Genomic DNA, 15842 nt, shown 5'->3' with positions numbered 1-15842 from the left:
TGAAATTCTCTCCAGGTATTCTCCAGGTCTCCAGTCAATCTCAGTATCGTTTTTCTATCATAGGTAAACCATTCTGTGATGAAATATAACAGGAGAACCATACTAAATGACCAAAACTACAAGAAACCATCCTGTTTTGTTAAGTATGACGGACAACCCACGTTTTACACAAATAACCCGCACATAGGAGAGAGAAGGTTACGACGACGTTTCTCTCTCCTGTGTGTGTTATTTGTGTAGTGTTCCAGTCACAGTATTATGTCTTTTTGTTCTTCATCCTATTTTTATTTAGTATGAGAGGGAAAAAAACATCCTAGGTGATGGAATATGTCAGTGTGATGGACTATGTAAAAAACCATCCTATTTGATGAGTAGGATGCGAAAAATCATCTTTGTGATGGAGTATGACAGGAATACAGCTAGATTTTATTCCCATTATTCAACCTAGATATAAAATAGGATAGTTCTTACTATGTAACTAATAGTATAAGTACGCTGATGATGGTGTTCTCACTGTGTAACCATTAGAGTCGTGTAGCCTCTCACAAAGTTTTCCTTCCTTGTAACTCATATATGTATAATAGAATAGCAGCTGACTGCTATTCTATTACCATATAACAGAATAGGATATACACACTCACTGTGGGTATTTCATCTTGTAACTCGCAGAATTGGGTAGTCACACTGGGGGATCCCACCCATGAAGGTTTCATGAGATTAACCTTTGTATTAGTGCATTGTAGTGTCCACTACGTAGAAATACAAGAGTTTTCTTTATGGCAAGTGCAAATGTAGGCGTCTTTTAAGAATGTTGGTGACGTCCATTAGTGCTTATGTTGGCCACAGTAAGGAGTATTGACGCTGGCGCTGACTTGTTAGTCAGCAGCTTCATTTTGTCTACACTGCAGTCTTAATGCTCACTGTATATACACAGAATGGTATATATACACTCCTTACTACCTCCGCTACTACTACTACTACCACCTCCTGCCTTTATATACCCCTCCCTCTCATTTTCGTTAGTGTGACTTTGTAAATGATCCAAGTCGGACCGAAACGTTGTCGTAAGCTCCTCTCTTCTATGTGCGGGTTATTTGTGTATCGTTCATCTGTGTACAGTATATACAGATGTGCGTATCGTTGTGGAATGGCGGGATTGCTAAAGAAAATGTGACTTCCATAAACAGGTATGTGTTTATGGCAGTGTTTATCTCTCACTATATATACTTAGATGTTTATATCTGTGTATATACACTGAGAGTTTACTTTAATTCCAATTTAGGGGTAAAAGTATTCCTGCCTTGTTTACATATGAAATGCAGCCACCAGTGAGCCTTTAAAGGTTGAATCCTAATTTACCAACAATCTTAATATTTCGTTTTGAGCGAAGTTCATGGACCTTGATTTTGAGAGAAGGTTAACCATCGTAGCGAGGAGAGGTAGAACTATCATAGGGGTTCTTAAATGGAGATATCGAGGGTTGAAGGTAGACACACTTGTTGGATGGTAACGATATATATTGTCAGACTGAGATGATGGGAAATGGAGCCCAGCCTCTGCCTGTCCTAGCCTGGATGTCTACGCCGTCCGAGAGGGAGGCAGAGGTACGACCGTACACATGCGCATCCCGTGACGTCACACAAAGTCACAGGCCTAGGGATCTCCTATCTAAAGCACATGGATGATACTAATATGCTATACAACACAGGGATCAGCAACTATGCTGACAGAACCAGTGATGGGTTAAGACCCGACACATTCTTTATAATAATAATCTATATTTTAAAAATGTCCCGTCTTATAATTAACCAAGGTGCAAAAGATAATTGCACAAATCAATTCGAAATTAAGAATGACGTTTATTTCCTTTTAAAACAATTTATACAAAATGGAGCCTTGGGGTCCCTTCAAGTCTGCTCTGTTTGCCCTCATGTTAAGCCCTTACCTTAATTTTATTCTGTAGAAATTTACTTGGCTTTGTATTAAAGGTGCTGTATGACCCTTGTAGGTTTAGCGCTTCTTTTTTTATTATAATAAGAAAGGGTGGCTTGGAAATGGAATTATCAGTTGAAAGTTCCCTCAAAGGAAATAGATGTTTTGATGCCGGAGAAGGGCTCTTGGTCCAAGGAATTGAACCTATCCTCCCTTTCTTTGAATCATGCCTGATTACCTTCCATTTCCCCAAGGCGCTGTATTACCCCTATGGGGTTAGCGCTCTATCTATAAATCGAATAAATACACTGGTTTACGAGTAGGTTTGATGGGGGTCCTTGAGACCAAGAATAGTGTGACCATTTGTATTTAAGAGGCATGGGTATGGAACGGATACTCGACCCCAGCAGCTACAAGTAGGTGAGTACATTCACGACCATCGCCCCACTCGCGGGATGATATTACCATCCCCACTGCCCGCATTTTATCCCTCCTTCACATTATTCACTAGTCAACCGGTTTCTGACGCACACTGCAGACTGATAGCGTGTGTAAGTAACACACACAATGTAGTTATTATTTAATTACAAAATGTAGTAGTTAGTCCCTCATGACAGTAATTATCAAGTTTATAAGACTTTTGTCAAGCACTAGTCGTCCGTCCTTAAAGTAATACCAAGACCAATATAATAGAGTACTACCAACAGTAATGTTTACAGATATATTTAATAAGTAAAATAATGATATTATTTATGTGTTTGGTCATGTAATATTTATATTTAGACGCGGAAGACCGTGGTGTATTTTTGTGAGGAATTAGACACAAACAACACCTAGGTATCTTTATTTGAAGACATATCTATAGCAGTGGCTTTATCACTTCAATACATGGGTAATTGGTGTTGAAACTGGAGGCAGTAAAGATGAGGTAATCAGTCCATCAGCCTGGAAATAGTGTTCAGCAAGTCTTGATGAATATGAAACAAAGGCAGAGAAATGGTCTTTATATACGAGAAACAGATGAGGTGCAGCAGTTGAAGCCACATCATAGGTGGGTGGGACCCCACTAGTGGAAGTAGGCCTTGCCCGAAAGTTAGGCAAGACCTTAGCGAATAGGTTGCAAGATATAACGTCTATGCCAAGATTCCATGATGGTGCTATATCAGACCAGTATCATCACAATATAGGCATACCATACCTATACTGTATTTTGGTATTGGCTTCTAATATTTTAATAACTTGATTTTTTGTCTTATAATAAATTTATTCCATTGACTCTGATATCAGCGTCTTCACCAGTAAGACCAAAGAAAATAGCATTTAATTTATTGAATATGTTGAAACTTAAGAGGTTCAAAAAGAAGAATTATAATTGTAACGCCGGGTCACCATCTGGAAAAGACCCTGCCCGGGACAGTACAGGCGAACTTACTACAGTACTACTGTCTCTACATTTCAGCCTGTCACTGTACCAGCTGAGGTCCGTTTCTAAGACTTATTACTGTTGTATTTTCTCCATTGAATACTTCTTATATAAACGTATTTTGCCAACCCCCATTGTCGTCTGATTTGAATTTATGAAGATGAGTGGTATTGCCCATTACTAACTTTAGGATGGTATGTTCACGCACAGGGTCAGTGGTGCTGCCCAATGCTGCCTTTATAACAGTTAATTCATTTGCAAGATGAGTGGTAATACCAGATAATGTCTTTATGACAGTATCTTCACTCACAAGAGAGTTGGCACTGGCTAATATTGTCTTGATTGGTAGGATTGCTCGGTAAATTCGCTCATATGAACATTAAGTCTTTTTCTATTCTTAGCTTGTTTAAAGCTTTTTTTTGTACGTGTCTCATCCCACTTATTCTTTACACAGAGTGAAGTAAGTTTATTTTTTTCAAGAATATTTTGGATATCCTAATTACATCATTAAGTTTCGTTCTTATTTATTTGTAATTACTATATACGTTATATTATTCTACTTGCAAAACTAATTTTTTTTATGTGCTGTAAGTCGCCGTGTAGATTGCATGAGTTATCTAAATATAGAAGTATTCTGAGGTGTACAGGGAGGCACTGGGCATCCATGGAGTAAGCCATGGTGTGCCAGCAGCCAGCAGCAACACGTGGGCCAGTTACTCGCCAGACGCCGTCAGGCAAATATCTGCCTCCCGCGCTCTTTGCACCATCTGTTCGCCACGTTTACTTATATTTCCCCCCCATATCTCTCGAAGATTATCGGCATTACCAAAGGATTGTTATTAATCTGCTGACGCAAGACGGTCTGGCAAAGCTGCGGGTTGTCTGGTAGTCACTGATCAGGAAATTGTCATCCAGCCTTGTTCTCCCACACAGATTTGTCCCAGGATGTTGTCTAAGTGAGTTAATTATCCATCATGTTGTTCATGGTACTAACCATGTGTTGCTGTTTTTCCTGCAAGTAAGAGGAAAAGTTGCGTTAATCTCGATAATTTATTTACTAGTGAGGTTATGGCATTATGAGTGAAGGTATAAAAAGATTTTGTTAAAATACATTTGGAAATACCAATGATTTAAATTTGATAAGGAAACAAAAATAGAATTAGACACTTTATTTAGACAACGTTTCACCTGCACAACAGAGGCTTTAAGTCTAATAGACTTACCTGGTGTTAGCACAATATAGATAGAAAGGAGAGGGGAATAGAAAGGAGAGGGGAATATATTGTAGTTATAATATAGTTACGTGTTTATCTTGTCCTGATACGACCACCAGGTATGATCAGTCAACCTTAGAAAAAACTGCCGTGTAGGGAAACTATGAATAAAATTTCCAATTACTACTAAGAGTCTCATCTACAGCCTAGTATTTATTTACCTCTTGTAAATGTATGAACTCGTTACCCAATTTTACTTGGCTATTTTTTCTTTACATTATTTTTAAACTACCATTCTTGACTGGCAGTTTTAGTGGATAGACTTAATAAAAACAGTATATCATGCCAAGACAAATCCCATCCCATCACTAAATCTACCATTTGTAATATTATTATATGATTTATACTACCTTACTATTTTAAATCTAATTGTGTATGTACCTAATTAGGTATGTATCTAATTAAATTGTATCTAGTTATGTATGTTCAAACGTACTGCTTCACTACTTATATCAATATAGAGTAAGAATTAGTATTAGTCTGCCCAAAATGCCTAGGCATTCTAGTGGCCTCCTTTGTAATTAATATTTTATAACATGTAAACCACACACTGCAAGCTTTACAAGGAAATAAAGATTCTGATTTTTGTTATTTGATGGGAGAAGTGTGTCCCGTAGCCTCTCCCACACTGCAGCTTGATAGGCTTGAAACTTCTTTATTTTTATTATTATTTTAAGTAATTGGCAGTGTCTCGAGGTTTTTAAGTCTCAGGAAGTAATTTGTATAGCCTAGAGCGGAAAAGTAATGTGAAGGACCTGGGTGTGGTAATGTCAGAAGACCTCACCTTCAAGGACCACAACAATGCCACTATCACATCTGCTAGGAAACTGATAGGATGGATAATGAGAGCATTCAAGACAAGAGATGCTAAGCCATTGATGATCCTTTTTAAATTACTTATTCTTTCGAGGCTGGAATACTGCTGTACATTAACATCCTCATTCAAGGCAGGTGAAATTGCAGAGCTAGAGAATGTACAGAGAACCTTTATTGCACGTATAAGTTCCATCAAACACCTTAACTACTGGGAGCGCCTGGAAGCACTTAACTTGTACTCGCTAGAGCGCAGGCAAGAGAGATATATCATAATCTACACCTGGAAGATTCTGGAGAGACTGGTCCCTAATATGCACACAGCAACCACTCCATACGAAAGCAAAAGACTTGGCAGGCGATGCAACATACCCCCAGTGAAAAGTAGGGGCGTCACTGGTACACTAAGAGAAAACAATAAGTGTCCGGGGCCCAAGACTGTTCAACAGCCTCCCCCCAGCAATAAGGGGCATTACGGGAAAACCCCTGGTTGTCTTCAAGAGGGAGCTGGACAGACACCTAAAGTCGGTGCCGGATCAGCCGGGCTGTGGTTCGTACGTTGGATTGCGTGCGGCCAGCAGTAAGAGCCTGGTTGATCAGGCCCTGATCCACCTGGAGGCCTGGTCGTGAACCGGGCCGCGGGGGCATTGATCCCCGGAATGCCCTCCAGGTAGACTCCAGGTACTGTGTACTTCACGTGTCTTATTAAAAATGTACCTGGAGGTTACCTGGAGGTTATTCCGGGGATCAACGCCCCCGCAGCCCGGTCCATGACCAAGCCTCCCGATGAATCAGGGCCTGATCAACTAGGCTGTTACTGCTGGCCGCACGCAGTCCAACGTACGAGCCACAGCCCGGCTGATCCGGCACTGACTTTAGCTATCTGTCCAGCTCTCTCTTGAAGGCAGCCAGGGGTTTATTGGCAATTCCCCTAATACTTGATGGGAGGCTGTTGAACAGTCTTGCGCCCCGGACACTTATGGTGTTTTCCCTTAGTGTACCAATGGCGCCCCTACTTTTTATTGGGGGCATTTTGCATCGCCTGCCCAGTCTTTTACTTTCGTAGGGAGTGATTTCTGTGTGCAGATTTGGGACCATTCCTTCCAAGATTTTCCAAGTGTAGATTATGATATATCTCTCCCTCCTGCGTTCCAACGAGTACAAGTCAAGTGCTTCCAAGCGTTCCCAGTAGTTAAAGTGCTTGACAGAACTTATACGTGCAGTAAAAGATTTCACCTGCTTTGAATGGAGATGTTAATGTACAGCAGTATTCCAGCCTAGAGAGAACAAGTGATTTGAAAAGGATCATTATTGAATTGGCATCTCTCGTTTTGAACGTTCTCATTATCCATCCTGTCATTTTCTTTGCACGTGCGATCGTGGCACTGTTGTGATCCTTGAAAGTGAGATCCTCAGACATTACTACTCTCAGGTCCCTTTCATTATTTTTCCGCTCTATTGTATGGCCAGAGTCTGTAGTATACTCTGTTCAAGTTATTATCTCCTCCAGTTTTCCATAACGGAGTAGTTGGAATTTGTCCTCATTGAACATCATATTGTTTACCGTTGCCCACTGGAAAACTTTGTTTATATCTTCTTGGAGGTTAACCGCGTCCTCAGCAGATGACAGCCTCATGCAGATCCTAGTATCATCCGCAAAGGATGATACGATGCTGTGATGTATATCTCTGTCTATGTCTGATATGAGGATAAGGAATAAGATGGGGGCGAGTACTGTGCCTTGTGGAACAGAGCTCTTCACTATGGCAGCCTCCGATTTAACTCTGTTGACCACTACTCTTTGTGTTCGGTTTGTTAGGAAGTTGAAGATCCATCTCCCCACTTTCCCAGTTATTCCTTTAGCACGTATTTTATGGACTATTACACCATGATCGCATTTGTCAAATGCTTTTGCAAAGTCTGTGTATATTACATCTGCATTCTGATTTTCTTCCAGTGCATCCAAGGCCATATCATAGTGATCCAGTAGTTGTGAGAGGCAGGAGCGACCTGCCCTGAACCCATGTTGCCCTGGATTGTGCAGATTTTGGGAATCCAGGTGATTTGCAATCCTGCTTCTTAGCACTCTTTCAAAGATTTTTATGATGTGGGACGTCAGAGCTATTGGTCTATAGTTCTTAGCTAATGCTTTGCTGCCACCTTTATGGAGTGGGGCTATATCCGTTGTTTTAAGCGACTGTGGAATTTCACCCATGTCCAAGCTCCTCCTCCATAGTGTACTTAGGGCACGCGAGAGGGGTTTCTTGCAGTTCTTAATGAAAACAGAGTTCCACGAGTCTGGGCCCGGGGCTGAGTGCATGGGCATGTTGTCAATGGCTTTTTCGAAATCTATCGGAGTTAGGGTAATGTCAGAAATCTGGCATACATTTATGGAGTTTTGAGGCTCATTCATGAAGAAATCATTTGGGTCGTCGATCCTCAGACCGATTAGTGGTTCACTAAACACAGAGTCGTACTGGGATTTCAATATTTCACTATTTCCTTGTTGTCATCTGTGTCATTGTCATCTGTATAAAAAATGTCCCGAGAATAGTAACAGCCTCAGGCCCTAAGTACAGTTAAATCTTTCCACTGGCTTTAAATTAACCACATTGTTCATTTTTATTGTAGTTATTATTATATTCATGGGGAAGCGCTAAACCTTGGGGGAATGGAAGATGTTTGTTTGTTCCACGGAATGGGAGAGTAGCTCCAATTCCTGGGGTCAAGAGCCGTTCATGAGCGTCGAGACATCTTTAGTAAGTTTATTCAGATACATGTATACACAGTTACTTAGAATATCATACATAGCAGCTTTTAATAAAGGGAAGGGACCCAGAATAACCCAAAAAAGCCAAAGTGACGTATTTCCATTGGGTTCTTGTGATAATTATTATTTATATTTAAAAGTTAAAGACAGGTAAGTATCCTTCACTTATTCTATCTGCACATTTTTCCTTTCCAGTCTTGCTCTCTTGCGAGTGTGGAGGTTCAGCCGCATCCTCATACACAGTACTACCTTCCTATTGTCTCCTCCCAGGTCGCTCCCTCTCCTGTCCCCTCCCAGGCTTCTTCTCAAGTTCCCTCTAACCTTTCGTCATCCCCTACTTTGGTAAATTCCGTCGTCGCCCGATCTTTACTCGCTCTAATCCTCCTGTCTCCAATATCGTCCCACATACGACGTCCTTGTCCTCTGAAACACTTGAAGCTATCTCCGAATATATTGAGGAGACTAAACCATTGATGGACACTGATCCACCCCCTGTTCCTCCTTTTCACTCTTTTCCGTCTGACTTCTTTTTTGGGTTATCCTAGGTACTCTACACATATGCTACTATGTATGATAATCTATGTAACTGTATTTGCGTATACCTGAATAAACAAACTTATTCCGTGTGCACAACTCCTTTCTTCGCAGCGTCCCAACTCTTCGCTACGTATTCGTTTTCCGCTGCTCCACATGTTGGAATTTGTTTTATACTCCGATACAATTTTAATTTCCTCGAGTTTTCCATAGCGGAGTAATTGAAATTTGTCTTCATTGAAGTTCATATTGTTTTCTGCGGCCCATTTAAAGATTTGGTTGATGTCTGTTTGGAGATTTGCAGTGTCTTCGATGGATGCAAATTCAAGTGTCATCCGCAAAAAAAGACATGGTGCCCTGGCTTACATCTCTGTCTATGTCAGATATGAGGATGAGGAACAGGATGGGAGCGAGTACTGTACCTTGTGGAACAGCTTTTGATTGTAGTTGCCTCTGACTTTTTCTCTGTTTACTATTTCTCTTTGTGTCCTGTTTGTTAGGAAATTATAGATTCATCTACCTTTGTGTGTGTGTGTGTGTGTGTGTGTGTGTGTGTGTGTGTGTGTGTGTGTGTGTGTGTGTGTGTGTGTGTGTGTGTGTGTGTGTGTGACTCAATCAATATTTGCACCAATAACTCATTACAGTTGTGACCGGGTGTGGAAGTGTGAATTGCTCATTACTCTATAATTTGTTCATGATTGTAGCCATGTATAAACGTAAGTAACCATTCTTGTAGGATTCATTACCTTTGTAACTTGTGAGTTCATTACCTCTGTACCTAGTTCAGCAATCAAAACTTTGGAGTCCCAGTCCCTGGACCCATTACGTACCTCTGTAATATGTAAATACCTTTGTAACTTGTCATGATTGTGACCAGACCTAACTGGAGTTCATTACCTGTGAAAATTGTGAGTTCATTACCTTTGTAAATTGTGAGTTCGTTACCTCTGTAACTTGCTCAGCTATCAAAACTTTGGTGTCCAGTCCCTGGACCAATTATGTACCTCTAATCTTTTTACTACCGCCCACACCCCTCAAGGAAGGTTCCTTGATGTTGGTGAGGGGCTCTTGATTTAGGGAATTGGATCTGTGCTCCAGTTCCCCGAATTAAGCCTGAATGCCTTCCACATCCCCCCCCCAGGCGCTGTATAATCCTCCGGGTTTAGCGCTTCCCCCTTGATTATAATAATAAATACTACCGCCCACAGGATGGGTATGGGGTGCATAATAAACATATTAAACTAACTGCCTCCACATAAGGACTTTTCTAACCCTTCTAGTCCGTACATACCAATACCTTCAGATTTCTTGTATCCTCTTCGCAAATCATGGCTTATTTACAGTGGAATATCCGAGGCTTCAGAGGTAACCGGGGTGAGCTTCAGGTGTTGCTCTCCCAGTTTTCCCCTGTTTGTGTTTATTTACAAGAACCCAAATTACGCTCCGCTATTATCCATCCTATTTCTTGCTAGGTTATATTATATTCATCGGATCCTTTTTCCCGATGGAACCTTTAATGAAAGTGCGTTTCGTATACGCACCAGTATACCATACCATCAGTTCTTTGTTCATACTTTGCTGCATTACACTGCAGCACGCATCAACTTGAATAAGTGGTATAGTCAGTTCTTTGTATTTCTCTCTCCGGGCATTATGTATCCCAGATGTTGCATTTCTCGTTTCTTCCTTCCCGCCACCCCTTCTGTTACTCGGTGATTTTAATGCTGTCTGCGGAGAACTGGTTAGATTAGTACACTTTCCTGTGTGAAAAACATAAGCCAAGCATTACTTATCTTTTAACAGCACTATTCCCAGCAGCCTCTCCCTGGAAATCCCTCCGGGGTGCTGTGTCCACAGTGACTGATGATTAACAAGCGAGTTATTCATATAATTTGCCCCAAATGAGCGTATGTCCAGCATTTCAATATCTGAAATGCGGTGTGGTACTCGCTTGCTTTTAGGTGAATCGTCCGCACGTGATGGGATTAATTGGTAACTCCAGTCAAGTAAGTAAGTTTATTCAGGTATACACAAATACAGTTACATAGAATTATCATACATAGCAGCATATGTGTAGAGAACCTAGGATAACCCAAAAAAGTCAGACAAGAGTGACTTATTCCATCTACCTATTAGCCGCAGCTAACGTAATTAGATGTGGGTATGGCTGGGCTTACCTGGGTATTGTAACTGACCCAATTTCCCCTAGTTTGTGGTAGGGAAAGTATAGCCCTGTGTCGATGTCTTGAGTAGGTTGCTACAGATGCGTAGTTATGTCCTCACTTGTTGATAGGGAGCTACTTTGGTTATTCTTTACACGATAGAGTGATATTTTGTCCCTTTGTTCATAACACCTGAATGCATACCACGACACAAACTACACTTTACCGGGATTATACACTCGTGTTTCCTTTTAACACTAGTTTTCCTATTGGAGATTGACAGTATTTCAGATTTACCACACAGTCATTATTTTCTTTGTTCTCAGCGGGAGATTTGTGACGTGTTCATGCTCTGATATCTGAATTCACCCTAATTTGTCGCCCTGCCCAGCGCCCACCAGTTCGTCCCCACAAAAGAATCGCTGAGCAGGGGCGTGGGGGGGGGGGGGGGGCGGGCCGTCCCGGGTGACACCATTTAGGGGGTGACACCATAGAGCCTCTAAAGAAGGTGACACTAATGCACAAAAGAGTGCTGCACCAACATAAGAGAAGAATCCTTTGTTTCTATTTAACCTATTATATATTAACAAAGAACAAATAAGCCTATATAGGGAAAATAATTGATTTTGATGATGTGCTAGATGATTTTGCATAACTGAAGGCAAGAAAATGTAAGATCAGATTCACTGAGATGTTACCTGTACTCAATCAAGGTCAAATCGGAACTAGTGTTTCTCTGATATTGCAATGTTTTTCTTTATTTTTCAAGTTTTTTGTTTTTTGTTTTTGCACTGTTGACGATGAATAAATGTAGGCTCTGTTGGCTGTACTCAGTGATATTTGAGTTTGTTTCCTCAATATTACTACGATTATTTATTTTATCATTAATAAACTTGAGAAGTATTCTCCTGTTCAGTTTATGGCCCTTAAACGTTCTTATTGTTAAACATTAGTCACTGGTCATGCAGTAGTGACATAACTGGGGGTGACACCAAAGATGCTGTCCCGGATGACACCAACTCTAGCGACGCCTCTGTCGCTGAGTTCAGCTTTATATCCCTTACTACACATTGAAACAAGAAGTAACACAGGATGGTTGTTTCCTGTTGTTTAGCTGTAACTAGAAATCATAATGCTTACTCTTAATTTTCCTGTTATGGAAAAAAAGAGTAATTACTCTCGTTTAACCTCGTGTAGTTGATCAGGAACTCTAGCAAGGAGAGGAAAGCGTGCCTCGTGACGCTATAGTACATATGTTCCTCATAAAACTGTTTGCGAGGAAGGAAGAGTCCGGGAGGGCTAAGTTCCTCAGAGGGCTGAGGGAAGGCTAAGAGATACCCCCTTTCCTGGAGAATTTTCTCCATACTCACCATTTCCTCTTGGGGGATGGGGGGGGAGGGGAGTCTCACTGTGACTCGCGGCATTCAGTTAGACTGTTAGAGGCTTTTCTCACTTCTCTCCCTCTCCATGTTTTAAATACGTGTACTCCCACCCATTTTAACCCTCGTACTCTTGCATTGATATCTTGGTTTGTTCTTCATCAACTGCACTAGACTACCTGGTCTGTCCTCCCAGACTTGCATGACAGCGATCATATTCCAGTCCCCCAAACTTTTCGTATTCACCACCACATAGCCCACGCTGGCAATTTGACCGAGCGAATTGGGACCTTACTCACATCAAACTGCTTTTGGTGAGGATTATTCTTCATCCTCCATTAATGAGCTGTTACACCTCTTCTCAATCTCAGTTTTAACTGCAGCTTCACATTCTATACCTCAAACCTCGGGCAGGCATTCTTAGAAGTGCGTGCCTTGGTGCCTATGCTCATGCAGTGCGTTGGAAATGCGCTGTGTGGGGCAGATATAAGAACATAAGAACGAAGGAACACTGCAGCAGGCCTACTGGCCCATGCGAAGCAGGTCCAAGTCTCCTACCGGCTTAAGCCAATGCACCCAACCTAGTCAGGTCAGGTCACATTGACTTAAGGGAGGAACACGGCAACCGACCTGGTAGCACAAGCTATCAGGTCCAACTCACACCCACCCACATCCACTCATGTATTTATCCAACCTATTTTTAAAGCTACACAACGTTCTGGCCTCTATAACTGGACTCGGGAGTTTGTTCCACTCATCCACAACTTGAAGATTGAGACACTTATGCAGCATATGGGAATCTTTATTCAGGAAACGTTTCGCCACACAGTGGCTTCATCAGTCCAATACAAAGAGGAAGGCGTAAGGAGAGGAGGAGTATGAGGTAATCAGTCCCTCAGCCTGGAGTCGATGTGTTCAGTCCATCAATCTTGTAGAATGTACAGCATAGGGCCGTAGACGTGGCTTATATACTGTAGTGAGGTGACTTGAAGCAGACGGAGGCGGGATCATAGTGGTACCATCCACTAGTCGAAGTAGGTCTTTGTCCAAAGGTTGAACAAGCGTTGAAGAATTCTTTGTAAGAAGATCCCATGATGCTGCAGTGTCTGACAGTTGTGATGAATGGTTTGAAAAACCGACAAGTTGAAGATTGAGACACTTATGCAGCATATGGGAATCTTTATTCAGGAAACGTTTCGCCACACAGTGGCTTCATCAGTCCAATACAAAGAGGAAGGCGTAAGGAGAGGAGGAGTATGAGGTAATCAGTCCCTCAGCCTGGAGTCGATGTGTTCAGGACTGAACACATCGACTCCAGGCTGAGGGACTGATTACCTCATACTCCTCCTCTCCTTACGCCTTCCTCTTTGTATTGGACTGATGAAGCCACTGTGTGGCGAAACGTTTCCTGAATAAAGATTCCCATATGCTGCATAAGTGTCTCAATCTTCAACTTGTCGGTTTTTCAAACCATTCATCATCCACAACTCTATTACCAAACCAGTACTTTCCTATATCCTTCCTGAATCTGAATTTTTCCAACTTAAAACCATTGCTGCGAGTCCTGTCTAGGCTAGATATTTTCAGCACACTATTTACATCCCCTTTATTTATTCCTGTCTTCCATTTATACACCTCAATCATATCCCCCCTAATTCTACGTCTTTCTAGAGAGTGCAGATTCAGGGCCCTTAGTCTATCCTCATAGGGAAGGTTTCTAATACATGGGATCAACTTTGTCATCCTCCTTTGTACATTTTCCAGAGCATTTATATCCATTCTGTAATACGGTGACCAAAACTGTGCAGCATAATCTAAATGAGGCCTAACCAAGGATGTATAGAGTTGAAGAACAACCTGAGGACTCCTATTATTTATGCTTCTTGATATAAAGCCAAGGATTCTATTAGCTTTATTGCGAACACTTATGCACTGTTGTCTTGGTTTCAGATTACTGCTAACCAGAACTCCTAAATCTTTTTCGCAATCCGTAATATTAAGATCTATATTATTTAGTTTATATGTGGCATGGTTATTGTCCTGTCCAACATCTAGAACTTTGCATTTGTCTATATTAAACTGCATCTGCCACTTCTCCGACCACTGCATCAGTCTATTCAAATCTTCCTGGAGTGCTCGAATGTCCTCGTCAGAATGAATTCGACGGCCTATTTTGGTGTCATCGGCAAACTTGCCGATGTCGCTCTTTATGCCCTCATCTATGTCGTTTATGTAGATTGTGAACAGCAGGGGGCCCAACACTGACCCCTGTGGAACACCGCTCGTGACGCTTCCCCACTCTGATTTCTCCCCATTTATGCAAACTCTCTGCTGCCTATTTGTCAACCATGCCTCTATCCAGGAAAAAATTTCTCCTCCTATTCCATGTGCCTTAATTTTCCTCAATAGTCTCTGATGTGGGACCCTGTCAAAAGCCTTACTGAAGTCCATATACACAATATCATGTTCATTACCATGATCTACCTCCTCAAATACCTTATTGAAAAAAGTTAATAAATTCGTAAGGCAGGAACGCCCCTTTGTAAAACCATGCTGAGATTCGTTGATTAATTTATGCTTTTCAAGGTGGCTACGAACTGCCTCGGCAATTATTGATTCCATAAATTTTCCCACTATGGAGGTTAGGCTTATTGGTCTATAGTTCGAAGCTAAGGACCTGTCACCTGTTTTGAAAATAGGTATCACATTTGCCATTTTCCACTTATCTGGCACCATGCCAGTTTGTAGTGATATGTTGAAAAGATTAGCCAAAGGTGTGCTAAGCTCCTCTTTACATCCTTTAGAACCCTTGCATACAGTTCATCAGGGCCTGGGGATTTGTTAGGTTTTAATTTATCTATTTGCCTAAGGACCATGTCACTTGTGACCCTAATCGTGCACAGTTTATTATCGTCCTGTTCTACATAATTTATCATTACTGGAATATCGCTGGTATCCTCATGTGTAAAAACTGAGAGGAAGTATGTGTTAAAAATTCTACACATTTCCTTATCACTGTCAGTGAGCTGACCCGAGGAACTTTTGAGTGGGCCTATCTTGTCCCTGATCTTACTTCTGTATACCTGAAAGAATCCTTTTGGGTTAGTCTTCGATTCTCTTGCAACTTTAACCTCATAATCTCTTTTTGCTTTTCTAATTCCCTTTTTTATTTCTCTCTTTAACTGAATATATCGATTTCTTAATTGCCCCTCTCCTCTTTTGATTTGCCTATATATGCCTCTCTTTTGACCAGTCAGATATTTTAATCTATTGTTCATCCATTTAGGATCATTTTTTATTGATCTGATCTCCCTATTTGGAACATAATTTGACCGAGCAGCTAGAACTATGCCCTGGAAAGCATCATATCGGCAACCATCACCACCTACCTGACCCTTAGTCAGGTCATTCCAGTTCAGCCCATCTAAGTAATTTTTCAGTCCTATGAAATCAGCCTAGCGAAAGTCAGGGACGGAGACTTGATTGCCATTATTAGGGGAATTCCATGATATATTAAAACTGAGTGATTTGTGATCACTTTCCCCAAGCTCATCA

General features: G+C 41.3%; 1 protein-coding gene across 2 annotated transcripts in view; it reads left to right on the top strand.

The window, feature by feature from the left end:
• Positions 1 to 15842, top strand: part of LOC128684717 (equilibrative nucleoside transporter 1-like) — a 91641-nt gene that overhangs the window by 41027 nt on the left and 34772 nt on the right. The window contains exon 1 of one of the 2 annotated variants that reach the window (XM_070102355.1): positions 4089 to 4311. The exons of the other annotated variant lie outside the window; for it this stretch is intronic. Within the exon in view, the coding sequence (XP_069958456.1) occupies positions 4301 to 4311 (11 nt within the window). The 5' untranslated portion in view covers positions 4089 to 4300. Of the gene's footprint in view, positions 1 to 4088; positions 4312 to 15842 lie in introns of those variants that run through there. 2 annotated transcript variants of the gene reach the window in all.

The sequence above is a fragment of the Cherax quadricarinatus genome, chromosome 5 (genome assembly GCF_038502225.1).
Source record: "Cherax quadricarinatus isolate ZL_2023a chromosome 5, ASM3850222v1, whole genome shotgun sequence".
Classification (NCBI taxonomy): Eukaryota; Metazoa; Arthropoda; class Malacostraca; order Decapoda; family Parastacidae; genus Cherax; species Cherax quadricarinatus.
This window is presented reverse-complemented; position numbering and strand designations above follow the sequence as displayed.